The following is a 26,724-nucleotide window of genomic DNA, read 5'->3' on the forward strand; positions in this document are numbered from 1 at the left end:
CCGTACTCACCTGCGTGTGCGTGGGTAGATGTGTACGTGCGCCGTGTGTCGCCTGTGTCTGGTGGTTGAGAGGTCGCTGGGGTGGGGCCCTTCCAGGTAGACAGCGGTGTATGCACCGATGCAACGGGTATATATATATATATATTTATGGATGTATGTGTGCGTGTGTAGTACGTGCCTCGTGTGGTGTACCGTGAAGCTTGCGGGAGCGGCGATGCTGTCACGAACGCGCACACCCTCGACACACAAACACACACACACGCACACGCACACGCACAGAGGGAGGGAGGGGGGGGGGTAGCGGACAGCCGGCACGTGTGGGTGATGGGGAGAGGAAGGCAGCGGTGGTGGTGGTGCTGCCGTTATGGGTGTGGCCAAAAAGAAAAACCAAAAGAAGGCGAGGGCGATGGCGATGGTGGCCTATGATGGTGATGGTGATGATGGTGATGATGATGATGGTGATGGTGGCCGATGATGATGGTGGGCGATGATGATGACGAGGGGAGACGGACCTTCGGGGGTGGGGTGCGTATTCGCCCCGTTGTTTTACGGGTGCGTTAACAGATGCTGCGCAAGCTGGAAGAGATGGCGAGGGCGATGATGGACGATCACGGAAGGATGAAGGAAAAAGTCTGCCTCCCCAACCGATACGTGAGAGCTGCGAGGAGACGCGCTGCCATCGCGTCTACACGTCACGGTGGCGGTGGCAGCGGCAGCGGCGCGCATGCATGTTGCTGAATGCGTGGGGGAGGGGGAGGGGGAGGGGACGCAACACGACGTCGCACAGCAGGTGCATGTGTATGTGTTTGTGCGCCACGCCCCTCCCTCACGCACTCGCACGGCGAAGTTCTGACTGGCAACATGGAGAGTTTGTTGCAGCGAGGCGTGGGGAGGCCTCACGGAATCTGTTCCTCCAGCCACGCAGGTGGTCTCTATACAGGTACCTTGCACGCGGCTTCGTGTGGGTGTTGTTGACACACACTTTTCTGAGGTGCCAACGGGCACTAATACGCACCTAGCGGTATATATATATATATACGGAGAAACATGTATGAGCCCCTGCCTCCCATCCTCTCCGGCGCTTCAGCGCCGTCGTTACACGCATCCGCACGCGTGCGAGTCGTGGCGGGGGGGGGAGAGAGAGACCATGAAAACAGAACAGGTACGGGGGTGTGGAGGCACGAAGCACGAGCCAAAGATGCGGAGGAGCAGCGAGCGGTTAACGGACTCAAATCGACGAAGGTCCCCCTCCCCAACAAAAATACAAGCAGGCAAATTACGAGTTTAACGAGATAAGGCACGCACACACGCACACGCACACTGGGCAGCAACAAGAAAATGAAATCCACCACGAACGTGAGAGAAGGTGATGCCGCCGCGAGAATATATATGTACCATTACATATATATGCCTATGTACCATTATATTTATACATGTACGTGTGTGCGCGTGTGTCTGCACGTTGGTACTGACCACACGTCTGTCTGCGCCCGTTTTTCGAGGAGACACAGACGTGCACACGCACAGGCAATAATAAAAAATTCGGACCTCTGCAAGGGAGAGAGCGAGGGAAAGGGTTTGGGAGCGAAGGTCGGGTCACACACACACACACGATAGACGCCTCTCCCCCTCTCCCCCTCGCCCCCTCCCCTCCCCCCACACACACGCGCTCTCCCCCCTACTCCACCTGGCCGGCAAGCTTTCTGTTTCCGTGAAAGACTACAGCACGGTGGGTGTCCCTCCGCTCGCGACGGCACTGCCTCTAGCGGTGCCAACGCCCCCCCCCCCTTCAGAACGGTGCTGCTTTTACGGCATCCGTCGCCAACACAGCTCGCCATCGGGGTAGGGTTACAGACCGTCCTGCTTGTTATCAGCCAAGAGGACCCTTTCCACCCATGTCGTGATGGGTGGGCAAGAGAGGGGCAGGGCGGACGACGACTCCGATCTGTCGAGGTGTAAAGTGGGTAGAGGAGCAGGAGGATACGTGGTGGATGGAGGCGTTGCCCACTTGCAATGGCGGAGAGTGGCACACCCATCATCATCATCGCATCATCGCCGTCTTCGCTGATCATCCCCTCCCGCCTTTTCCTCGCTTGTCGCGCCAAGACAGCGCAGGCACACACACACACACACACACAGAGGGAGAGGGAGAGAGAGGCCCAAAACAAAAAAAAATAACCCAACGGCTGCTACATCATGAGCGGGAAGGGGGAGGGGGGCGGTGTGCGCGTGTATGTCACCAAGCGTGCACGACTGTGCGCCCCCTCCCCCCTCTTCCCTCTGGTGTCGCCGCGTCTTGCCACCAGCCCTGTGCAACGGATACGGTTGGCCCATAAAAGAAAAGCCTTTCTCTGTATCACTAAATCGGCCGCAAGCGTGACAAGCGCATGTACACGCGTGAGTACAGGATCGACAGCTGACGCGCGCACATCCGTGCCTACACACACACACACACACTGCTGAGGTCACCGATCGCTCAGGCTTTCGCGTGTTGGGTGCGATACCCTTATCTGGTTGCATCGTCTCCAGGGAGCTTGTGAGGCCGCCTCACAGCATCGCGTCACGCGCCTTGCGCGCTGTCTCCCCCCGCGACCTGGCAAGCGCGAGCAGCCGTAGGACACGGCGCGACCTAATATGAAGCCGTACCTCATGCGCGAAAATGCAGAGGGAGACCACAAACCCGATGGGGAGGGCGACATTCGTGTACAGGTAGGCCACCTGAAAGCGGTGCTGACCCAGCAGGGTGAAGAGCAGCGCGACTTGGCTCGCCGTCGACCACGTTGTCGACGGCCGCAGTGAGGAGACGCTGACGTCGCCATTCACGCAGAAAGGCGGGATGACCCAGAGCGCGTTCCGCAGGCTTCGCTGCCACTTGGTGCAGCCGTACACCACGAAGGATGGCGGTACCGGCATCACGGCGCGCGCCGTGTCGGTGGCGTACATGGCCGCCGTCGCTGCCTCACGGGCGATGCCGCGCCACGACCAGGTAAAATACATGAGGGACAGCAGGGCTTGGGAGAAGAGAAACAACATGATCAAATACGTCCAGGCGACCAGGCGCTCCAGGCTGTCATGCTCGCCGGGCCAACAGGCCCACAACCGCCGCTTCGCCAACGCCGTCGGCGCGGCAACGCGTGTGCGCGGCCGTGCTCGCCGTTGTGCTCGCCGCCGCTGCTGCGCAAGGCCGCACAAACGTCGCAGCCGCATGATAAAGTCGGGGATGTGAAGCTCACGAGCGGCGTACTCTACCCAGGCGCGCGACGCAGCAAACACGTGCGCCGCAGCGCGCATGCGCTGCAGTCGCCGGGCGAAGAGCCACAGGGGCTGGGAAGACGCGGGGCTGGATGATGCGCCAGGACAGCTGAGGTTGCCTCTGCCAATGGGGAAGAAGCACGTCATTGCCGAGGGAAAAAGCCTCGACGATGGCTGGCGTGGCAACAACGGCGGCAGCAGCAGCGGCTTGCACGGGCTACCGCTGACATCCGCCGCTGCGGCGGAGGTGGTGGTCCGCAGGGACGCCGTCTTTACGTTGCCGAGCGCAGTGGCGGCGGCGAGGTTCCCCACATCGCCGGATATGCCAGGCGCCGGCGTGCTCTGCTCTGCTGTCGCCCGCTTCATGCACAGGATGTGGTCTACAGGTTCAAGCGTATCATCGCTAGTTACAAAGACCTCTTCTCCATCCTTGTCCTTGCCAAACCCCCTCGCCCTGACCTCGACATCGCGCACCGTCTCGGCGCCACCATCGCAGAAGCCTTGTTCCTTGGGTTTGGGCAAGACCACGGGAGGTACTGCGTCAGACTCCTCGACCGCGAAGGCACCCATCCTCGAGCCTCGACTGGCCAATATAGACAGCAGAGCCGTTGCGTCTGGCCGCATAATAATGGACTCTGGCAGGTCGAAGAACGGCGCCGCGTCCGGGTGCGGGTATGGAACACAGGCGAAACACCACGGCATCCAGCGAAGTCTACACAGCGCCACCGCCGCCGCTGCCCTCTGACGGGCGGCCTCCTGATCCTCATCATCTTTGCTGTACCCGCGAGCGTTACTCTCTTGCAGCTGCCGCAGCGCGTGCCAGCGCAGCGTGTGGCCGCCAACCAGGAGCACCACATACGCGGCGATACCCAAGAGGCAGACCGGGATCAGCCAGAACCACAGGGCGGCGTTGGTGCCAAACGTGAAGCTGTACCGTGCAAAGTAGTAGTCCACCGAGAGACGCCACACGGCGAGGCCCGTGCAGACGAGAAAACCGAGCCCGATACCGAAGTGCGTCATCGTTGGCACGTGCCCATGACGCCTGAGGGTGGGGGACGAGGGTGCGGGAGCGGCCGTCACGGCTCCACCGGACGACAGGAGAAGCGAGTCGGTGCGCACCGCACTCGCCGCTGCAGCCGGCGTCACCACGGACGGCTGTATGCCGATCGTCCCATTCGTGCTGTGCATCAGGGTGCCGTCACGGTCCCCGAGTCCAGCCAGCGCCAGTGACGCGTGGCCCGTCGAGTTCAGCACAGCGAATGGAGAGGCATGCGGATCCGCAGACGTCGGCAGCGACGCTGGGGCACCTTTTCGGCAGCCAGCACCGCTACCGCTGAACAGCTCCCATGATGTCTGCTGCAACCGTGGCACATCCCACGGGGCGGTGCGGGGATGATAGCCGTGCAGCAGGCTCCCGCCAGATCGGCTCTCCTCCGCCTCGAAAGGCGTGGACAGCGTCGCGATGGCACCGCCACCACCACCAGCATCACCAGGGGTAATAGGGCTATCATTCCCGTACGCATCGCCAAGGACACCCTGCCTTGCTTCTCCTGCCGGTGTAGCAAGCCTCATAAACGTGTAGGGTGACATAGAAGGCGTTGTCACGCTCGATGCATTACTGCGGCCGTCGAGCGTCGAGTCGCTGACTATCCCGCCGCTAAGGCTCCTGCCACCTAAGTGGCGCACGGTGCCGCCAGGCTCCGAAGGGCAGGAGCTACCGTTCGCGGGATCTCGCACAGGTGTCGAACTCCCTGAGGTTGCTGCTTGTGTTGCCGTCGTCGCCGCACTCCGAACCCCACTGAGTGACTTCAGCGGGAGCTGTAGCACCGGCACGGGAGAATGAGGGACGATGCGATGCGCATGGCCGCTGCTCCTCAGACTGTTGCTGCTGCCATGGACGCCGCAGCTGTTCAGTCCGCTGCCGATACCGCCAGCGCCGGGGCTGCGCAGCGGCCGCAGACGCAGTCCTCTCGCTGATGACAAGAGCCGCATGCCCGCCATCTGATTCGACGTCGACGGTGACTCCGCCTTGTCGACGTACTTCTTGGTGGTGGCGGTGGGAAGGTGGACTGTGCACCACTCCGCAGCGATCCGAGCCGCTGCCGCGGATGCCGGACCGACACCGGCGTTGCTGGGCTTCGCGGCAAGCGATGTGCTGTTAAGATGGAGGCCACCGTACAGGCTGTGGCGCCTTTGAGATCGCTGCCCAGTGCTGAGCTGACGGTAGCGCACGAGACTCCAGAGCATAACCCCTGCAACGAACAGCTGCAGCGCGAACAAGGCCACCTCTGGGTGGTTGCGCGCCACGGCGTGCAGGTGCACGCGCAGCGGGGCCGCTGCTCCCGCTGCGGCGGTCGTCGCCAGCTGCGGGATCAGGACTGGGACGGCATGCCACAAGAAAATGTGCGGGAGAAACACGGCCGCGAAAAACCGCGCGAGGGTGCGCCACAACGTGTCGCACCCGCACTCTACGTAGCCCACCACGTCCATGACCACCCCGGTTCGTGGGGTCACCGCTACGCGCGAGAATGGCGCTGAGCTGCCGGATCTGGTGGCGTCCGATAGTACGCGAGGGAAGGGCGGCGGCAGTGCTCCGTAGACGCAGAGCGAGTCGGTGGAGCCTGCAGGGATGCTGCGCGTTCTTTCTGTCGATGTCTCCGACACTGCGAGTGGGACAAGCAGTGGAGACCCCACCGAGGTGATCAGCCGAGGTGGCGTGCTATCAATGTCACTGCCGTCGTCTCGGTTTCCGGCGCCGGCGGCGGTCGTGGGGTATGTGGCAGCAGCGGTGGCGAAAGACCCAGGTGTGCGAGGGGGGCACGATGGTGCCTGCTGCTGAGGCGCACGTTCAAAGACCGGCGCCTCACTAGCCTCGCGGCTCAGAGTGCCATGGATGCTGTCCGTTCTGCTGCCGTAGTCGGTGGAGTGTGCGGTGAGGGCGACAGAGGAAGAGGCGACGTCCTTGACAGTTGCACGTGTTGTGCACGTCGTGGCCGCTGCCGATGCTTCTGCTACGGAGGCAGCAGCGAGGTACGAGAGGGGGTTCACTTGGGCATTGGTTGGTCTCATCGCCCCTGCTGCTGGCGAGAGCCGGTCTTGACAAATCAAAGGTGTTCTCGGCGTGCTGCCGGACACGGAGATTTGACTTTCCTGCTGACGAAGCAGCGGTGCGGTGGTGGTGGCTGCTGATCCGCCTTGGTCGGGCGAGTCCACATGCGGGGAGGGTGCGGGCGCGGGGTCAGCGATGGCGAAGGTGGCCATCGCTCTGGAACCCTTGTATGGGTAGCTTACACGGCTCTCAAGATACGCGCCTTCCCGGGACGTCGCCGCGGCTGGTGGTGGCAGGATGCGGCCCTCTTCCGTCGGCATGGCCGTAGACCGGATTACCGGCTTCGAGGAGTAGCTCAGGGATGCCGATGCAGCCACTGACGAGGACGACTTGAGCGACACGGGCGTGGCGGAGGGGCTGACGACTAAGGACTTTACAGGCCGGGCTGCCGCGGTAGGTGTGACGGCGGCGACAGGAAAGGCCGCGTCGCTGTGCATTGCCTGAGTCTTCTCGTTGTCGCACACGGCCACCGTCTCCAGCGCTTCACTAGAGGCGGCCAGGAAGAGCTCAGGCGACGGCGACACGACAGCCACCGCCGCCAACCCCGGCAGTCCCGACGCACTCGCCGATGCGGAGCTTGCGTTGTCTATGCTAGCGTTCCTACCACCAAGACGGAACTGCCGTTTGATATCACCAGCGCCAGCACCGCTGCCCTTGCCGTGCGGATAGCGCAGGTCTGCCAACGGCAGGAGCTTCCTGCTGCATTGGGAGGGAGTTTGGCACTCACGCGATGAAGGCGAGGATATCAGCTGCTGTTCGCGGCGCGACAGGGGTGGCGGCATGGCTGAGCAGAACCCGTCTGATGAGTGAAGCTGTGTTGGTGCTGGACGCGCGACAGCAGCGAGTCGGTCTGCAGGATCCCTACTGTTTGGTGCTTGGACGTTTTCGGTCGTAGTCGTGCGCACGGCCTGCACGTGCGTCGCCGGATTAGGGGAGGGGGTGGGGCGCGGCTTGCAGGATGTGCGCAGGGAGTGCCTCCATGTAGAGAGCGAGAGAGAGAGAGAGGTGGGGGAGGGGGAGCGTTACACGGAGGCCACGGAAGCGAGTCTGCATTTTCGGCTCCGTCGAAATCAAACTTCTGGGGTGGGAGTGAGGAGGGGGGAGGGGAGCGGCGGCGGCGGCGGCGGGATGCATGTATGCGACCATGCCGCGTACACCGAGCCGCTCGCCTCACAGTGAGACGGAGGTACGATGCATACGTGATACCTACCTATCCAATTATGTTGCTTGGTACGCACGAGAGTGCGGCTGGGATAGGATGGGGGGGGCACTGGGTCCAACACATCAGCACGTGAGCATAGGCGGCGGCCCTGGGCAGGCACTCGAGTGGTGGGCACAACGGAAGACGCGCACACGCCCACACACACGCAGCTCTTCCTCCGGCTTATCTCTCGACGCTGATCGCCGTCTGCAAGTTCGTGAGATGGATGTATAGGGCTCTCTCGAATTCTCGACGTGCAGTTTCCCTTCCGTGGGTGTCGGCGCTGAGACCGCGCCGCCTCTCGCCCTCCTTGAGTGCGTGCGTGCAGGTAATAGGCGGTGAAGAAGCGGGAGGACGGCCCACTGACAGGCCCCCACCCCCCCAAAAACAAAACGGACATGCAGCCAGCCCTCTTCACAAGCGAGGCCAACGTGCCGAGAGGCCCCGCTGGGATGCTCCACAAGTGCCAACACCACCGCCCACCGAGCGAAACGGCGCTGAAGGAGGAGGAGACATGACGAGAGGGTGGGCGGAGCGAGGAGGACACAGACGCGGGCAGGCCCCCCAAAAACAGAAGCAGCACACACACACACACACACACACACGATACGTACACATGTGCCAGCCACAACCGACGTCCCTTCCCGCCCCCTTCTCCAAATGAAAGGACCACTTGCTCATGTTGGCCCTGCTTTCGCCGACGCCTCCCGCCCCTCCCCCTCTCCTCTTTTCCGGTCTGTCTCCCCATCCCATCCCGCCCTTGTCACGTTCGCGGTATTTCGCTGCTCTTAACAATCACCGTCGCCGGCGCCGCCGATCGACTGTAGGTAGAAGCGGTACATCTGCCTCGCCTTCTCCGCCGCTGCATCCCACTCCTGCTGCGTCTCCGCATCCACGCCGCCACCGTGCACCGCCGCCGCCGCCGCCGCCGCCGTGACTTCTATGGTGTCACGACGGCCGACATCTGCGCGGCCGCTGCGGACCATCTCTTGGAAGATGTGCATTGCCAGTGCTGAGCCGTCGTTACCACCGCCGTTGTCAGCGTAGTAGTCGTCTTCTCCGCCCTCCTCGGCTTGTGATGCTGGCTGCCGCTCCTGCTGCGCCGCGGCGAGCGCCTCATGCTGTGGCGCCCTCAGTATCTGCTGAGCTCGGGTGGACTCGCCCTCCCCCAACTCAGCTGGCCCTGTCCTTGTCCCCGCCGTGGTGGTGGTGCTTGCTGCTGCTGCTGCTGCACCGGATTTGCAGACAGCACCGCTTGCGTGCGCGCAGGGCTGATGCTGATGATCGCCGTTATCACAGCAGGCGTCGCCGCCGGTCAACTGCCACCGTTGATGATCCTTGACGACTTGCTGCAGGTATGGGTTGATCTGCGGAACCCGGTAGACCTTCTGCGTGAGCGAGGACCAGCCGAAGAACTCGCGGAGGTTGGCCCATATGCCGTTGTCGAACAGGCTGTAGACCCTGCTGCCGAGCGTGAAGCAGTACAGGCTGCTCTCGTCCTCGCTGTGCTCGACGTCGTAGAGGGTCAAGTTACGGGCTATAGCGTGCAGCTGAGTGCAGAGGTGATACACAACCACCAGGATCATCAAGGGCAGGATCACCTGGGAGTACGTGTAGGCGAAGCGGCGCCAGGCCGTCGCGAAGACCACTGTTTCGAATTTCTCCATAATGACGCGATTCTCCTCCATCGCGGCTGCCACGCTGGCCGTGCTGTGCCCCGGCGCGCGACCCACCTCCGCGGCCGATGCGCGAGCCAAATCCGAGATACTGCTCATGAGACGCCTGTACTCGCATGCGTAGTAGTAGAGGCAGCACAGCATGGACAGCAGCGCGACCTGCAGCCACAAGAACGCGCGGTGGTTGCCGCCGCCGATGGCGGTGTTCAGGTAGCGGCAAAAATGATCGTAACGGAGCACGACGCGCCGCAGCTCCGGACAGTACTGCGCCCGCAGCGGTTTCTTAACCATGGTGCGTAGATGCATACTGTAGAGCAGCTCTCTCTCGTACTCGCCCTGGGCGCTTCGCAGGCTGGCGTAGATGCCTTTACGCTGTCCTTCGCTGCTCGTCACGAGTCCCGGGGAAAAGAGAACAACGTACGCTGCTAGCACCCCCGTCGCCGCAGCGGCTGGGATCAGCCACCAGGTGAGAGCCCTGTGGCCCTCATGGGCAAAACTGTAGTACTGGTGATAGTAATACGCGGTGCAGAGCAACCGGCACAGCCCTTGCGCGAGGACAAGGCCGACGCACCAGCCCAAGTCCGTAAGGGACCGACTTTGAGCGCGGCGTCTGTCGAGGCGCTGCATCCCCGCGTAGACGCCGTATATGAGCGGCAGCGTGCACAGCAGTACGAAAGCGTTGTGGATGATGCAACACCAGATGAAGAAAACGACGTGCGGCAGCGTTGCCGTCGCGACGAACAGCACCACGTCCATGGGAGCATAGCGCCTCCACAGGTACAGCGCTGGCTCCTCGCGCACCACTTTCTCGCGGGATTGCGTGGTGTTCGCGCGACTGTAGGCCGTCAGCAGCGCGCGCACCTTGCGCGGGCTCTTGTCGCGCTGCAGCTCACGACGGCGGCGCCGGGCAGCGGCGGCGCTGGCGGACGAGGGCCGCAGCATCACAACAAGCTCGTCCTTCCAGTACTGCTTCCACGACTGGGCAAGCGACGACTGCGACCGGGCGAGTTGCAGCGGTGTCACACCGCTGTGGTTGGCCGCGTGCACGTCGGCGCCCTTGCTGAGTAGCGCTCGTACGAGGGCCACGTCGACGGTGCTCACTGCGCAGTGAAGTGGCGTGTCACCGCTGTGTAAGGCGCCCATGTTGACGGCTTCGGCCGCGGCCCTACCTAAGCTGCCGACGCCGGCGCATGCGGAGGAGTGAGGGAGGTTTCTAGCTGCCGCCGTTGTGGTGACGTTTGTGGTGGGCAGCACCGAATTCGCCGCCGATTGCGTGAGGCTCCATGCGCTGTGCCTGCTGTCTGACGCATCAGCAGCGAAGAACATCGACGCGGTGTCGGGCGTGTGTGGGGGGCTTTGGATGCAGTCCCGCCGAGGGTTCCTCGGGTCAACAGGCAACACTTGACCAGGCAGCACCGGCCCTGGCGTTGCGGCGGCTGCCGCAGCATCGACGTCATCGCTCATGTTCACGTCCAGGCCGACTTGTTCGATGAGGTAGAGCGCCGCATAGGCGTTGCCGAGGGAGCGGCACGCCGTGGGCAGAAGCCGCTCCCGCACCGCCGCCGCGTAGAAGACCGCCTCGCCCATCCACAGCCGCAGCGTTTCCATCACATGAGGGTAGGCGACGGCGTAGCTGAGCACCGTACGCCCTTGCGCATCCTGCGCGTTCAGGTCGGCGCCCTTCTCCAGCAGTAGCCTTACCACTCGCATGTTCTGGCGAGAGGCTGCCATCATTAGCGGCGTCTGCCCCTGGCCACCGCGCATGGCCGCGTTCACATCGGCCCCGTTGTCGATGAGGAACGAAATAATGAGTTGGTTCTTGCACGGCGGGTTCAAGATGCTACCGGTGCTACCGTCGCTCTCGTCACCGTCATCGGCAAGCTCATCCTTCTCGCGAGTCGCAGCGTGAAATGCACGCATGCTGCTACCACCGGCACCGTCGCCGCCTGCCATCTGGCCGCTGCTGCCGCCACCCTGAGAGTTGGCATGGTTCAGCACCTCCAGCGTACCTGCCGCGGCAATGTGCAGAGCCGACGCACCATCTTCGGCTCGGGTTGCGTTGACCGACACACCACTCAGCAGGAAAGTTGCCAAAATCGCGAAGTCTGCGTCACTGAGGACGCACTCGAAGAAGGTGCGCCGGTCAACGCGTGTGCTGAGGAGGTCGATCGGCTTGTCGCGGTACTGCGCCGAGCCTGGGTCCGACGTATTACCAGCATCTGGCTGCAGGTAGTACAAGAGCGGCAGCGGCCCACCATTCTTCTCGATGGCCTCACGGAACACCTGCATGGTGACAGGAGAGCACACAGTCGAAAGACAGAGCGGATGGGCAAGTGGCAGCGGGTGATGGGGTAGCTCGTGCGTGTGCGTGTGTGTGTGGGGGGAGGGAGAGATTCGCCACTGAAGAAGTGCGGGCACGAAAAACGCCAGCGAAGCAAACAACGTGCACACACACACACACAGAGATGCGCGGCCACGAATGGATGCGCCCGATGTGCGCCTTCCGCGAAAAAGCGGAGAAGCCCTCGCTCTGCCTCTCCGCCCTCGCACGCGCAAGCGGCACACAAGCAAGAGGCGGTCAAAGCGAAACGCCTGCCAACCTGTACTGGCGACTAATGCCAATGCGGCCAGCACAGGAGGCGATAGGGGAGGGAGGGGAGGAGATGTCACAGCCACACGCGTGTAGGTGGGTGCCTATATATATACACATACACAGAGCGACAGATACACGCGGCAGGGAATGGCGAAGACACATCCGATAAAATAAACCCTACTTGGCCAGAACGAGGTCTGTGCAGCAGGGAAAGGGCAGGGGCCGCGCTGGTGGTGATGGTCGTCGTCGTCGGGCAGAGGGGAGGCCCACGTGCGTGCATGTGTGTGTGTGTGTGTGAGAGGGAGGGCGCGGCGGAGCCTTTGCCTTGATGCGAGGCGATGCGCCGCAACGATACGGAAAACAAAGCACAGTAATACACTAAATAGGGTGTGCGAGCAGCTCGTGCTGGCGTGTGCGGAGGGATCGACGTCTGCCTCTTGGGGGCAGGATCTAGTGCGCTCGCAGGTTCGCAACGGGGGCGGGGGGGTGGGTGGGTGGGTAGAGGCGAAGGGACGACAGGAAGGCAAAGAAGGTGATGGCGGGGTGGGGAGGAGGGAGAGGGCGCACGTCGGCATGGATGCGTTAGGGCCGGACTAGGGCACAGTAGACATGCGTGCATGTGTTGGCGTGGGCAACAACCCGCTGCCACCTCGTCTGAGGAGGAGTTCTTCGTCGCGTCCGCTTCTTCAGCACAGGCACCTTGGCCCTTCTTCTTGTGTCCAACGATGTATATATATGTGTGTGTGTGTGACAGCGGTGCGCCGACCCGGTTAGCTGAGCGCGCGGTCCCCTCTCCCCCCGCTGTCCAGCACATGGGTGGACACGCACACACGTGTTCACGGCCGCAGCAAGCTGCGACGCAGTGCCATCCAGGACCTGGCCCTGTCGCGGCCAGAGGTGGTGCGGCGTTTGGCGGGGTTAAAGGGATGGGGATGGGGATGGGGGTGGCTGTGCTTGGCTTCCTCCCCCCCCCCACACACAGAAGGAGTGGGGGTGCACTGGGCCCTGGGATACTACACGCACTGAGGTTGGTGCGTGTGTGTGTGTGTGTCTCCGCGTCGTCCGGGTCTAAAACACGCACCAACCTCATCCACAACACACATACACAAGGAGGTAGAGTGTCGCGGCAATGATGGATGACGACAGGCACCGCTCCTTACGAAGGTTATCGACGCCGAGGCACGGCAAAGGGTGAGGGAGGATGTGTTCCGTGCGCGTGTGCGTGTGCTGGCGTGGGTTGGGGGTGGGGGCTAGGGTAACGCGGTGCGCGCGCGCACCCACACACAGGGGCAACACAGAGACAGAGGGACAAAGTGTGGGTGAGAACGGCGCGCCAGGCGGCGGGACGGTGGCTCTGGTAAGCGCTCAGAGCGGTGGCAGTGCTGACACACGCGCTGCCGAGGAGAGGCGGGCCCACTACGCCTCACGTCCCCGCTTTCGATCCGCCACCGTGCTTGCTTCACCGAGCACTGCCGGCGCACCCCGCTCCACGCTGGAAGCGGCGCCCATCGCGAGAACAGTGCCGCTGCTACTCCTGTCGGTGTTGCTACGCGCACTGCCATCCGCCGCCGCCACTGCCGCTGCCGCTGCCGCTACAGGCGTGAAGAGGCGACGTATCGTTTCCTGTTCCTGTCGTGCCAGCTCCTCGAACGGCACCGCGTCGTACGCGCGCAGGCCGTCCAAGAGCCGACGCAGCCTTGCCAATCCCCGCTGCAGCTCTTCACGAGACCCCGCCAGTCGCGTGAGCGCCTGCTCCATGTTCGCCTGCAGGGCATCTTCAGTCAAGGCCAGACTCAGCTCTTCTGGCGTCTGGAGCAGATCCGCGCCGCTTTGATAGCTTCGCTGCTGGTTATCGGTCGGAGAAGACGCAAGCGGGGAGGCGGCAAACAGGTCAACGGCAGCACCTCGCGTGGTATGGCTCAGCGCTACATCACAGGTTGACGCCGTCGCCTTCGTGCGGGGCGTCTGCGGCTGCTGCCGTTGCTGCTCCTCTAGTGGCGCGTTCAAGCCCGTACGGGATTGTGCTTGTCGCGCCTTGTACAGCTGCAGCGCCTTGCGGTAGCAGCCCACCTGCTTCGCCGCCTCTGCACTCGCGAGAAGGTGAGCCCAGACGTGCTCGTGCAGAAGATGACAGCCGCCCACTGGGAGCAGAGGCGCGTCGACAAGGGCCCGCTGCAGCACCGCGGTCACCGCCAGCGCAGACGCCGGACTTGACGTCGCTGCTGTGCCAGAGGCGCTGGCCTGCGCGATCACCGTGCGCTGTGCTGCGTCTAGCGCGCTGGGCATCGACGGTGCATCCTCCGTTGCAGCCGGCGGCGATGGTGGAGGGCGGAGAGAGCGGGGCGTCTCACCGATCAGAAACAGGTTGCGCGAGACACGCTCTAGCACAAAGGACGCGAAGGACGGCTCTGGTGCGTTGGCCGATGATGCGGTGCCTCTTACGACTCCCGCAGCGGATGGCGACGAGGACATCGGCGGCAGCGGCATATCGGGTTGCTTGAGCGTTTTCGCGGCGTTCGGAGGCGCGGGTGTGGAGGAGAACGAGAATGCGTGCTGTGCGCGCGTGCGTGGCTCCCATTGCATACGGCGTGGATGTTGGACGAGGCAGAGGAGAAGCGGAGGAGGCTGTTGAGGGCATGCGGGTGCGCGCAGGGAGGGGATCGGCAGGGGCAGGAGACGGAGGGGGGGGGGCGGCACATGCGCACCTTCTGCACACAAGCGCGTCGGGGTGCGCACACGCACTTCTGGAGAGAGAAGGGGGTTGTTGTTGTTGTGGGGTGGCGAGTGGCAAGTGGAGAGGGCGCCCCTGAAGAAGCAGGAGGAGAAGGCCTGCGCCGGCAACTGCGGTAGTGCAGCCAGCGGAGACCAGCGAGAGGGGGGGGGGAGGGGGACGGAGGCAACCTGCGAGCGAGACGATCATGGAAGCTGGCACGAGTGGTGAGGAGAGGGAAGAAAGAACGAGAGCGACAAGGTATCACCGTGCGCGCACCGCGTGACGTCGATATCGATGTGCGGGTGCTGCTCGCCGTCTCCCCTCTGCCCTCGCTCTACTCCAGCATCGTGTGGCTCTCGATGCGCTGGATGGCCACGGCGGAGCTGGCGGGCTGAGGCTGAGGCTGGAAGAGGGCACCATGCAGGAGGAAGACGCAGCACAGCAGGGAGGTGACGTTAGGACGGACGATTTTTCACCGCGCACACTCCTCAACAGGGCTTACCGGTTGCCTCGCCGCCTTTGTCGCCCGCGAAGGTTGGGCCGCGGCGTTGGCGCTGGTCGGATCTGCTGTTCGTCACGGTGATACCCCGCCTGGCGCGAGTCCAGCGTTGCGGCCCGCTTCGCACCTGCTGTCGTCCCCCTCTCCCCCCACCGGCTCACGGCTTGTACAGAAACGCGACAAAACATCCACACCGCCGGTAGTCCCAGAGGGCGTCGGAGAAGGCGTCATCCTCGTCGTCTTCCCCCCTACAGCAGCGTTGCATGCAACGATGGTTGGCAGGCTATCTTGTACCGCTGCTGCCGCCGCCGCCGGCCCCGCCCCCCTCTCCCCTTACTGCATCGCCCTGCTTCGTGTGTCGTTGTGGCTGTGGCCGCCTTGGCGGCGGCGGAGACGACGATGGCGGTGATGCGCTAATACCAGCACCACTGCCTGCAGCCTAGTCTCAGCGTTCGGTGGGACGGTGAGTCGGCGATGCCGCAGGGGAGCGCCCGTCAGAGGGGAGGGGGGCAGGGTGTGGATGAGATGGGGGAGGGGCAGGCCGCATCTTCCTTGCGGGACGTGCGGGAGTGGGCGTGCGTCTGCGGAGACGTGCTCGCGGAGGGTCCCATATATCAAAGCAAGTGTGAGTGTGAGAGGGTAGGGGGGCAAGAGAGCGCGCGCGCGCGAGGTGAGGAAACGTGAAGCGAGGGTGGGTGAGAGATGGGAGAGATGTGCAGAGTGAGACCCGTCAAGCAGGTTCGTGAGGAGCTTTTCTGCCCCTGCCTCGACAGTCGCACGCGCCAGCCGGCCGCGCGCGTGTTTCGGATGCGAAGGATGATATGGTAGACGACGGTGCTTGGGGTCGCTGCTGGAGATTGGCGCGCGATGCGGCTGCACAAGATCGCACACAGAGAGAGGGAGGGAGGGGGACGGGGTAACCCAGTCAAGGACATCCTTCTTCCAGACATCTCGCAACAGTCGCGTGCCAGCATTCGACCCACAACACCCAACACCCCCACACAACACACAACGCGCACACGTGTGTGCACGCCGGTAAAGTCCCCCCCTCCCCCGTCCCCCCCCCTAGAGGAGAGCAATCTGCGAAAAGGGGAAATCAGAGCACGCGCGAAGCGCTGGGAGCAGCAGCAGCACAGCTAGCACACACATGCACACGCACGGCGACGATTACAGCGGTCGTTCGGGCTTCCGCAAACACCGCTGCGCGGCACCGTGTCCATCGCTTGAAGGAGATTCCTACACGCGATCCGCTCCTCCGCTCCGCAAGCCGGCACAGCCCGGGACGGTGGTGTGGGTGGGTAACACCGCCGCACATACAAAGTGCGCGGTTGTCGAGGTCAGCGAGCCGCGTAACTCACAAGAGAGGGAGAGGGGGGGGGGAGGCGGAGCCACGCTCATTCTGTGATGGATGGGGGTTGAGGTGCCGCTACATCACCACGCATTCTTCATCGCCGCGGTTGTCACGCCTCTTCCGTTGGTCCAGTCGCGAGACCGGCGCAGCCTTCGTGGTCGGGCTTCCTTCTGGCCTTTGCTGGCCAATAACAGACGACGTCGCGACGCCGCCAACGGTGCTGTCGCCGCTGTTCACGAAGCGCTGCTGCTGCTGCTGTTGCTGCTGGCACTGAGGTGGTGCTCTTAATGGTGGCATGGGAGGCTGCGCCGGAGGGTCATAAGTTGACGCCCCGTAATGCTGGGCGTGCAGCTGCGCGTACGGGGGCATCGATGCCTGCGCTGTATCGCTGAAGAAGCACTCGCTCACCTGCGGCGAGGCGGACTCGTTAGAGGCCGAGAAGCTGGACGCCTCGCCGCCCCCGACGCTCGCGCAGGCCCGCCTAGGAAGGTGCAGCGGCGGAGAGGAGCCTGGCGCAGCCATGGCTTGTGCTGGGCCGGATCCTACGCGTGAGCCGCTGGAAGCTGTGAAGATCGCTGGCGGCGGTGCCGCGAGGTCCCTGTGACGACCCGCCTTTATAAACTTCAGAGTCTGCAGGAACTGTCGAAGGGTAACGTACCCGGTATGCCGCTCATCGCACAGCCGGAAGTGCCGCATCGCCTGCTCAGGCGTCTGCGCGTACCCGTATCTCAAGCATAGGGAGCCGAAGCTGTGTGCATCGATGACGCCGTTGTACTCGGGGTCGGTTGTTCGAAACTGCAAGAGGGCATCGGTGTACTCGTACCGGCTAAGACCAAACAGCGCCGATGGGTCTGGCTGATGTGCGCTGAGCCAACCCAGAAAGTTGTCCTGCGAGATGTACCCCTTGCGCTCGTGATCCATGCTGGTGAAGATAACGTCGACGTCGTCCTCGCGCTGCACAAAGTTCATGCAGAAGCACAAGTCTTGCAGCTGCCCACGGCTCAGACGGCCGGTGCCGCCGTCGAACATCATGAAGACGCCGACGAGTTGGTCGTGCTCGATCTGCGTGAGCCCGTAGAGCCGCCACTGCTCTTGGGGGTGGGTCGGCGAGGCGCTGGTCGACAGGCACGTGGGCGACGCGCTGTCATTCGTGGGACCCGTATGTGGTGCCTGCAGCGGCGAGGTGACCATACACGAGCTGTTCGCCGATGTCGTCTCCGTAGGAAGGCCGTTGTGCGAGGAATCGACGCTGTCTCTGAATGGTGACATGCCGCTGGCTCGCAGCGTCGCCGACGACGGGTCGTCGCCGATGGGGATGTAGCCATCCTCGATCTCGCGCTGCGCCCGGCGCGGAGCATTGCGGACGGCGGGCGGCGGCGGCGGCGGCGGGGACGCTTGTGCGTCGCTCTCTCGTGCTGGCATTGCCTCGGACGGCGCCGATGCTGTCAACAAGGCTACGTCTGACAGCCCGATGGGGTTGTGGTTCGACTTCATGGCGCAGTCCGCCCCCGTGCACGTGTGCTGCTGCTGCTGCTGCTCCGATGACTCACGCGTCCCTCGCCAGTGGCAGTACCGACACTCCACCTCGATCATCAGCACTGAGTTCAGCAGCATACGATTGGGCTTCTTCTCGCTCTGCAAGACGGTTTGGCACAGCGGGCACTGAAAGCTCTGCATGATCATCGGCTGCGCCGCGTGCTGCGCGCGGGCGACGTCGATGCACTGCTTGCAGAAGATGTCGCCGCATGGCACCAACTCCACCGGATCCGCCCAGGAGTCGTGGCAGAGCGGGCACAGAAACAGAGGGTCGATATTCTGCCCTGGCACCATAGTAAACTGCCGCAACGGCAGCGGGACGTCCATCATAACGACGGCGAGAGAGGGCGGGCGGGTGCGTTTGCGTACGTGTGTACTATCGATGCCCGTGCACGGATCACCGCTGCCGGGGATGACCAACAGAGAAACGCGATGCCGCCAGTGAATCCGCAGAGCAGCACAGCAAGGGCGATGTATATACCTAGACGGAGTATGTAAGGAGGCGCAGGAGAGGTGCGTGGGGTGCCGGTGGCGGACGGAGCTTGGGATAGTGGATACGGTCAGGAGACACGCACAGAGACACACCGGGATGCACTGCAGCAGACTACTAACGAGCCACCACCACCACAGCAGAGACCAAAGGGAAACAGCGAAGACAGCGAGGGCCGATGCGCTTGTTCGCCGTGGCGACGTGCGGCCTCCCGGAGGTGAGGGGTATGCTGAGGGGCGTGGAGGGGGAGGGCGGTGTGATGTGGCGCTGAGCACGGCAGCCAGACGGTCTCCTCCAACTGAAAACAAAGGACGACCGCACTAGCGGCTGCCACGAATGGTCACAGAAATAGATTCACAAGCACTGTTGGGTGCACAGAGAGGCGCACGCGGCTCTCGCAGTCAGCGCTGTGCACGCGCGTGTGTGCGGCTAGCGGCTAGCGGCGGCGGTGGTGGTTGGCGTGGTGGCGTGCCGAGGGACGACAGTAGCGGCGCACACAGGAAGAGTGGGACACTCGAGATGGGGAAGGGCAGGGACTCTACGCACCTGCGCACGTGTGTGTTTGTATGTGTAACACGCTCCCGTTTGAGGGGGAGGGGTGCACACGAACGTGCAACCGTGGCGTAGCACCTGCACGCGCATCCACAGATAGAGAGGACACATCGACGGATGCGTCCCCGCCGCACCCGCACCACCACAGTCAGGCGAGATCAAGCAACGAGGGAGGGAGAGGGAGGGGGAGGGAGAGTGCGGCTGTGGGCGCGTGCGTGTCTGGGACACGAGGGAAGACTTGGATATGGGCAATGACTGCGAAACATCTGACGCAGCTGGCGCTGGCAGCGGCGGTGCCGGTGACGGTCTTTTTCGTCGTCTGGCGAGTCGCAGCGGTTCCACTGCCACAGAGAGAAAGCAACGAGAATGCTGCCGGTGCGCCACGAGAGAAGGCGGGATGGATGGACTCGACGGGTTTCACGAGATGTGTGTGCGTGCGTGCGTGCTTGTCCCCCCTCCCCTCCCCTCCCCTCCCTCACGCAGGAACTTCAGGCGTCGCTGCTGCTGTCTTTGAGCTCACATCGATGTCGGAGGGGGTGGGAGAGGCAGATCAAAACCCAGCAAAGGGTGGCGGCTACTTACATCACGGATACGCACACACGCCAAGGCACGTCCATCATCTGCCTCTTCTCGGGGGAGGTGGAGGGGGTGCCGACACACACACACACACACATACATACAACGGCACCGTTCATTCCCCCGCCGAGGCGCACGCACACACGCGTGCGGCTGGCCTGGCGCGACGTCAGACACAGATATACATAAGGCACACACACACACACGCACGCACGCACAAGCACCCTCTATCTCTCCCACGCGCCGAGTTACGGCCGTAGCATTGAATAGGCAACGTCCATGACATCTGCCTCGATGCGCGGGTACGTGGCATGGTGGGCGAGCACGCGCTTGCACACGTCAATCGCCTTCACCGGCTCGCCGCCACGTAGGTAGTTGAACCCCAGCTTGTAACCGACAGCCGGGTCGGACTCCTGCACCAGCTCCCAGGCTTTCTGATAGCACCGCGAGGCGTCCTTATGTTTCTGGTTCCGCTCGTAGATCATGCCGAGCGCGTTCCAGGCGGAACCGCAGCCCTGATTGGCCGCCAGCACCTGCTGCAGCACGAACCGAGCATTCTCGAGCTGGCCCTCCTGCGTGTCCATGTACGCCTGCAAGAGCATCGCACGCTCGACTGTGTCGTCCTCGGAGCAGGTGAGGATTGCTATCGGGGGAGAGATAACGATCGGGGTTGGCCGCTCCGCGGCGTCGCCCTTGCTCTTGTCCGCCGGCTTCGTCACCGGCATCTTCGTCATGACCTTCTTGCTCTCCAGCAACCTCGCCAGCACGTTGCGCGCGGCCGTCTCCTGCCCAGAAACAAAGAGGCTGATGGCCAGCCCGAGAAACGCCTCCGGGTGCACCACCTTGCACTGCAGCGCGAAGGCGAGTGTGGCTGTGTTGCTGCCGCTGCTGCGCTGCGCCAGCTCCGCGGCGGCCTCGTGCATGCTCGCAAGGAGCTGGAGGTCCTCGTCGTCGTCGTCCGAGTCGCTGTCACCGACACGCCGCGGCGTCTTCCCGGCTTTGGAGGCGTCTTTATCGGCCCCACTTCTCCCTTTCTTCTCGACCGTCGCCGCGCCGGACACGCCGCCGGTTTCGGCCGCCACGATGCACTCCAGGAATAGATGCAGCGCCGTCCCGAGCTCCTCCTGGCGCCGCGTCGCCATCGTGCAGTATGCCTGAAGAATGCGTCTTTCCTCGCTGTGCACCGGCAGCAGTAACAGCAGCTGCTCTGCGTAGCGTATATTGTCGTGCAGCTCCGTGCCACCGGTCGCGGCCGCCGCTGAGGGGCCTTTGCTCGGGGGCGCTGACTTCTGGTGCTGCTGCTCCGAGAGCGGTGCACCTGCCGCTGCCGGGTTTGCGCCTCGCACCCAGAGATCTTGCGTGGTCGGCACGAGGTAAATTCGGATCATGCGCACCAACGCCCGCGTGCACCACGCGTTGTCGGTTGGCAGACGCGCCAAGTTGAAGTGTCGCAGAGCCTCGGCGTTGTTGTTGCAAAAGTGTTCGTAGAGGCCGCGCGCGTAGCTCAGGCCCGGGTCGGCGCGCTGGCCCGCCGGTACGGCTGCCGCTGCCCTACCCAGCGCGTCCTTGGCCTCCGTCAGCTGTCCAGCGTGGTAGAGCAGGATGAGGTAGTAGACCAAAGCTTCGTAATTCTGGGGGGCCTTCCTCAGCAGGTCCTCGAACATGTCCCGAGCGTCCTCGGCGCGACCCTGCTGCGTGTACAGGTTCGCCAGCAGTATCACTGCATCCGCATTGCTCGAACTGCCGTCTGCCATGCGCAGCACTGTCGTGCAGTGTCGCTCGCACCCGTCCATGTCGCCGGTGCGGTAGCAGAGCTGCGCCGACTCGAGCTGGGCGCACTCGTTCGACTCGTCGTACTTGATGGCCTCGCGCAGGTACTCCCGCGCGCTCGTCAGTCGGGCCGCAACAGCGGACTGGAGCGCCAGCGCCGCGGCAGCCTCTACCTTCTTGTCCGTCATGATGACCGAGGAGGGCGGCGGCGCAGGGGTGCTGTAGATACACCGCGCGCCTAGCTCAGTACAAATCCCCGACATGATGACGCGCTGCTCGGCGATGACTTCGGCCGTTTCGGTACGCAGCTCCTGCTCGATGAGGCGGCGTTGCAGCGATCGGGCTGTGAGAAGGGCCGCCAGGGCCGTATCGCCATGATCGCCGTCGCTGCCAGTGTCGGCGGTGCCTTGCGCGCTCAACGGAACTGTCCACGGCTGGTCGCGCAGCACCTTGTACAGGAGGAGGTAAAGGTTGACCCGCTCAATCCCCGTCCCCACCGTTTCCGCAGACCCCGCCGCTGCCGCGGATGCCGCCCCTGCACCGGCGCCGTTTGGGGAGGGAAGCTCGTACACGGGGGACATCATGATCGTCTCGCGCGCCGCATCTATGCGGCCTAGCCGCCACTGGAGCGTGGCGAGGTCGGCCCGCACGATGGAGAGGTGCGGGTCGGATATGAGCGCGTCCTGGTAGTACCGGATTGCCTTGGCGTAGTCGTGCGCCGCGACGAGAGCGCGGCCGACGCGCACAGACAGTTCGCTGCTGGATGGCGAGAGCGCCCTGGCCTTCTCGTACGCCGCGATCGCCTGCTCCGGCTCCTGAATCACTGTGTAGGCTTCGCCAAGCGCCACGTAGCTCTGTGCCGACGGAACCGCCTCGGCCATCTCCTGGAAGCACTGGATGTACATGCCCAAGTTGTGCTTCTGCGTGAGGAAGAGCTTGCCAAGCTGCGAGTGGGCGGCAATGTAGAACTCGCTCTTGCTCGGCACCTGCCGCAGCAGCTCGATGCTTTTATCGACATCTGTGCGCGCGGCCAGCATCGCCTGCGCAATGATGACGCGCCCCATCTGCGCCGAGTCTCGGAACTTGAGAGCTGCCTCCGCCAGTGTCGCCCGCGCCGCATCCACGTCGCGCACGCGCAGCTGCGCCTGCGCCAGCTGCAGGTACAGAGTCACCGTCTCCGGCACGCTGAGCGGGTCCGTTGGCTTGCCCGCGGAGGTCGCGGCAGCCGCGCTCTTCACGATACCGTAGGCGCGCTGCAACGACGCGAGAGCCTCCGCGTACTTGCCCGTGGTGCCTTGCACTGTGCCGAGTAGCAGGTTATAAAGGGGCTGCTCCTGTAGGGAGAAGTCGAGAGTTAGCGCCTGCTCCAGGGCCTGGCTGGCGAGCTTGACATCCCCCATGTACTGGCATATGTGGCTCGACAGCAGGAAGGCGTCCGGTAGCGGCTGCTCCTGCATGAGAAGCGAGTTCTTGAGCAGGTTCTGCGCCTTGCGTACGTCACCTGTGATGAACCATACCTTGGCCAGCATCAGCTGCGCCTCCATGCAGGCCGGCAGGTGCTGCACGATGAACGCCAGATGGCGCCCGCACTTCTCGCCGACCACGTCCGTGTGCTTGAACATCGGGTCCGGTGGCTCGTTGGGGCAGTGCATGAGGTAGGCATGGGCGATGGCGAGCGCAACGGGGGCGTTGAGGTGCACGTACATTTCCATCCCAGACCCCGCGTGCTCCTTGACGTCCTGCCGGATCGCCTCGGCTGCCTGATCCAGATACCGTAACACCGCCGTTTCCTCCTCCAGCCCGCGCCGGCGCCACCGCAGCTGTGCGTTCAGCAAGCTGAGCTCCGCATTGCGCTGCGAAGCCGGCTGCAGCTCGTTACAAAATTTTAGCTGCGTCGCCGCCTCCTCCAAGTCGCCCTGGTGCAAGAGGCACGTCACAGTCCCTAGGAGCGGATCCAGGCTGTCCGTCAGCGTTGCGGCCTTGCGGAACGTCGCCGTGGCGGTTTTGTAGTCACGTCGGTACAGCTGCTGGTACCCCAACCCGCAGAGCACATCACCGTTGCGGCTATCCAGCGCACACGCCATCTCCGAAAACTGCGTGGTGATGTTTAACAGATCCAGCCGATCACCCGCTAGGCGAGAGAAGACAAGCGCGAATTGGTGCAGCAGCGTCACGTTGCGCGGCTCCTTGGCCCGCACGGCGTCGAGCAGGCGACGTACCCGCACCGGTGCGGCGTCTTGACGGGTGTCCTTCCCAATCGCGTAGAGTGCCTCGAGTGCGAGGGCCTCGACATTGCCCTTGTCGTGGGCGAGGATGCGGTGGATCACTTCTATCGCCTGCTCCCAGTCCTCGGCCTGCATGAGCAGGCGTGCCTTGCCCACCAGTGGCGGGATGCTGCAGTTTGGATAGAGGACGACAAGGCGATCCAGCAGACTCTGCGCCTTCGTCAACTGTGTCTTGTGCTCGAGGAAGGCCACGTAGCCAAGCGCGGCGTTCATGTCGGTCCACTTGTTGGCGCCGCCGCCGCCGCCGCCGCCGGCCTCGTTGCCCGCCTGAAAGAACGAGTACTGCGACGCCTCCATCTCCAGCATGCTGGAGAACAGCGCACCGGCCTTCTCCAGCAGCGCACCGCGACCTGACAGCAGATCGACCCACCCACGGATGGTGCCGTAGTTCGTGTACTCGTCCCGGTATGCCATCGCCGCCTCGTTGTCCGCGAACTTGAGCAGGATGTCTCTAGCCGCGTTGATGTCCCCCGCTGCCCAGCACAACGCCGCCGCCTGCACCCAGGCACCCATGTTGTCAGCCACTTCGAAGGCGTCGAGCTTCGCCTCCGTCTGCGCCACGCCCTCCTGGTCGCGGTTATGCTTGTAGATGAGCTGCATGCCCATGAGCGCCGGCACGGCGGTGGCGCGGCGCGACTCGACAGTCTTGTACTCGCGAATGGCATCGTTCGCCATGCCTTGACGATCCAGCGTCAGCGCCCGCCACACACGGAACATGTGATCATCCGTGGACTGGATGACGGACAGGCACACCTCCTCCGCATGGTGCCAGTACTTCTCTCGCACATAGAAGAGGAGGAGGGCGTAGTTCGTGCGAAGGATCGTGGCGGTCATGGCGGCGGCGTCGGCAGCGATGGGCGGGGGACTTCCACGTAGAGCCCGACCTGCGGGAGCGACGCTGCACGGCTTCTAACGGTCGCTGTCTGCCTCTACCCTCTCTCTCCCTCGGTGTGTGTGTGTGTGTGTGTGTGTGTGCGTGTGCGTGCGAGGGGCAGTGCGTCCTTACAGCCGGCGCCTCCTTCGTGTTTTCTTCGTCTGCTGTAGGTGATGATAGCTGCTGCGAGGCGAATTGTTGGGTGTGTTCCGGGGTATGCCGCTCCGGTGCGGCGGCGGGTCAGCCGCGGAGGAGAGATGGGAAGGGAGCGGGAGGGGGGAAGGGAAGTTGCATGGGCCGAGGGGAGGGCCTGGAAGAAAACAACAGAGAGGGGGCTGGCTCAGTCCCTCCACTTGCATTCCTCAGGCGCCCGCTCGCAGGTCGTTACGCCAGAGCGCGCGTCCGTGCCACAACGACGGGCTCGACGGCATCTGGTAGAAGACTGCACGTGCGTTCCCAGCACGACAACGCCACACTCGGAGAGACTTTCGTCCACACAGATGCGCAATGCTGCAGCCGTGCTCACATCGCAGGTCCTTCCAGGTCAGCGTTCTTAGAGGAATGTATGCATTTAACCCATTCGTCCGTGCGCTGGGAGTGATCCTGCACACGCAGGCACGCAGGCACACAGCAGCGGCAGGCGGGGGAGGCGGCGCGGCGAGCGGGTGGCGCATCAGCCAAGGCTTGAACTTGAAACGGAACGTGAAGCAGTCGCTCATGTGAGTGGGTCCGATTGAAGGGCTAACTTCATTGGCCTGCTAAGGGATGTGTCGCATCATGCGCGTGGCCACCCCCCGTGCGCCCGCACACCCTCCTCCTCGTGCTCCGCACGCTCGCACTCGCACGCCCACATGCGCGCGTCGCATCTCCGTCGCTGCTATCACAGGCTGCACAATGGATGCAGAGTGCTGCACAGTCTGCTTACACAGGCACGTGCTGGGGTGGGGGCACACACCAGCCACACACAGGCACACACGGACACGCAGGCACGCCCCGCCCGCACGGGGTCGTTCCTCCCCGCTCGCACAGTCTCTGATGTGTTTTGTTCGACCAACGCACACGCGCGGTGATTGTCTATGGCGCAGCGAAGTGCGGAGACAGCGGTCGAGGAAAGGCCATCATTCGTCTCGGACACGCGCGGGGCGCGCAGCAGTCGTGCACACGCAGGCACGCAGGCACACAGCAGCGGCAGGCGGGGGAGGCGGCGCGGCGAGCGGGTGGCGCATCAGCCAAGGCTTGAACTTGAAACGGAACGTGAAGCAGTCGCTCATGTGAGTGGGTCCGATTGAAGGGCTAACTTCATTGGCCTGCTAAGGGATGTGTCGCATCATGCGCGTGGCCACCCCCCGTGCGCCCGCACACCCTCCTCCTCGTGCTCCGCACGCTCGCACTCGCACGCCCACATGCGCGCGTCGCATCTCCGTCGCTGCTATCACAGGCTGCACAATGGATGCAGAGTGCTGCACAGTCTGCTTACACAGGCACGTGCTGGGGTGGGGGCACACACCAGCCACACACAGGCACACACGGACACGCAGGCACGCCCCGCCCGCACGGGGTCGTTCCTCCCCGCTCGCACAGTCTCTGATGTGTTTTGTTCGACCAACGCACACGCGCGGTGATTGTCTATGGCGCAGCGAAGTGCGGAGACAGCGGTCGAGGAAAGGCCATCATTCGTCTCGGACACGCGCGGGGCGCGCAGCAGTCGTGCACACGCAGGCACGCAGGCACACAGCAGCGGCAGGCGGGGGAGGCGGCGCGGCGAGCGGGCGGCGCATCAGCCAAGGCTTGAACTTGAAACGGAACGTGAAGCAGTCGCTCATGTGAGTGGGTCCGATTGAAGGGCTAACTTCATTGGCCTGCTAAGGGATGTGTCGCATCATGCGCGTGGCCACCCCCCGTGCGCCCGCACACCCTCCTCCTCGTGCTCCGCACGCTCGCACTCGCACGCCCACATGCGCGCGTCGCATCTCCGTCGCTGCTATCACAGGCTGCACAATGGATGCAGAGTGCTGCACAGTCTGCTTACACAGGCACGTGCTGGGGTGGGGGCACACACCAGCCACACACAGGCACACACGGACACGCAGGCACGCCCCGCCCGCACGGGGTCGTTCCTCCCCGCTCGCACAGTCTCTGATGTGTTTTGTTCGACCAACGCACACGCGCGGTGATTGTCTATGGCGCAGCGAAGTGCGGAGACAGCGGTCGAGGAAAGGCCATCATTCGTCTCGGACACGCGCGGGG

At 63.7% G+C, this 26,724-nt stretch overlaps 5 protein-coding genes across 5 annotated transcripts; all 5 read right to left on the reverse strand.

The window, feature by feature from the left end:
* Positions 1 to 2,547: 2,547 nt before the first annotated feature.
* On the reverse strand, positions 2,548 to 7,143 carry LMXM_04_0510 (uncharacterized protein; the record flags this gene model as incomplete). The annotated part of the gene is made up of 1 exon (XM_003871769.1): positions 2,548 to 7,143. One exon carries the CDS (start codon positions 7,141 to 7,143, stop codon positions 2,548 to 2,550), a length of 4,596 nt encoding a protein of 1,531 aa, XP_003871818.1.
* A 1,207-nt stretch (positions 7,144 to 8,350) lies between these two features.
* Positions 8,351 to 11,527, reverse strand: LMXM_04_0520 (putative huntingtin interacting protein (HIP); the record flags this gene model as incomplete). Its single annotated transcript, XM_003871770.1, has 1 exon — positions 8,351 to 11,527. The coding sequence occupies one exon, from the start codon at positions 11,525 to 11,527 to the stop codon at positions 8,351 to 8,353; it is 3,177 nt and encodes a 1,058-aa protein (XP_003871819.1).
* A 1,720-nt stretch (positions 11,528 to 13,247) lies between these two features.
* Positions 13,248 to 14,414, reverse strand: LMXM_04_0530 (uncharacterized protein; the record flags this gene model as incomplete). Its single annotated transcript, XM_003871771.1, has 1 exon — positions 13,248 to 14,414. One exon carries the CDS (start codon positions 14,412 to 14,414, stop codon positions 13,248 to 13,250), a length of 1,167 nt encoding a protein of 388 aa, XP_003871820.1.
* Positions 14,415 to 16,469: 2,055 nt separating this feature from the next.
* LMXM_04_0540 (conserved hypothetical protein) lies at positions 16,470 to 18,224 on the reverse strand (the record flags this gene model as incomplete). Its single annotated transcript, XM_003871772.1, has 1 exon — positions 16,470 to 18,224. The coding sequence occupies one exon, from the start codon at positions 18,222 to 18,224 to the stop codon at positions 16,470 to 16,472; it is 1,755 nt and encodes a 584-aa protein (XP_003871821.1).
* Positions 18,225 to 19,796: 1,572 nt separating this feature from the next.
* LMXM_04_0550 (conserved hypothetical protein) lies at positions 19,797 to 24,437 on the reverse strand (the record flags this gene model as incomplete). Its single annotated transcript, XM_003871773.1, has 1 exon — positions 19,797 to 24,437. One exon carries the CDS (start codon positions 24,435 to 24,437, stop codon positions 19,797 to 19,799), a length of 4,641 nt encoding a protein of 1,546 aa, XP_003871822.1.
* Positions 24,438 to 26,724: the final 2,287 nt, after the last annotated feature.

Source organism: Leishmania mexicana, chromosome 4 (genome assembly GCF_000234665.1).
Source record: "Leishmania mexicana MHOM/GT/2001/U1103 complete genome, chromosome 4".
In the NCBI taxonomy this organism is placed as follows: domain Eukaryota; phylum Euglenozoa; class Kinetoplastea; order Trypanosomatida; family Trypanosomatidae; genus Leishmania; species Leishmania mexicana.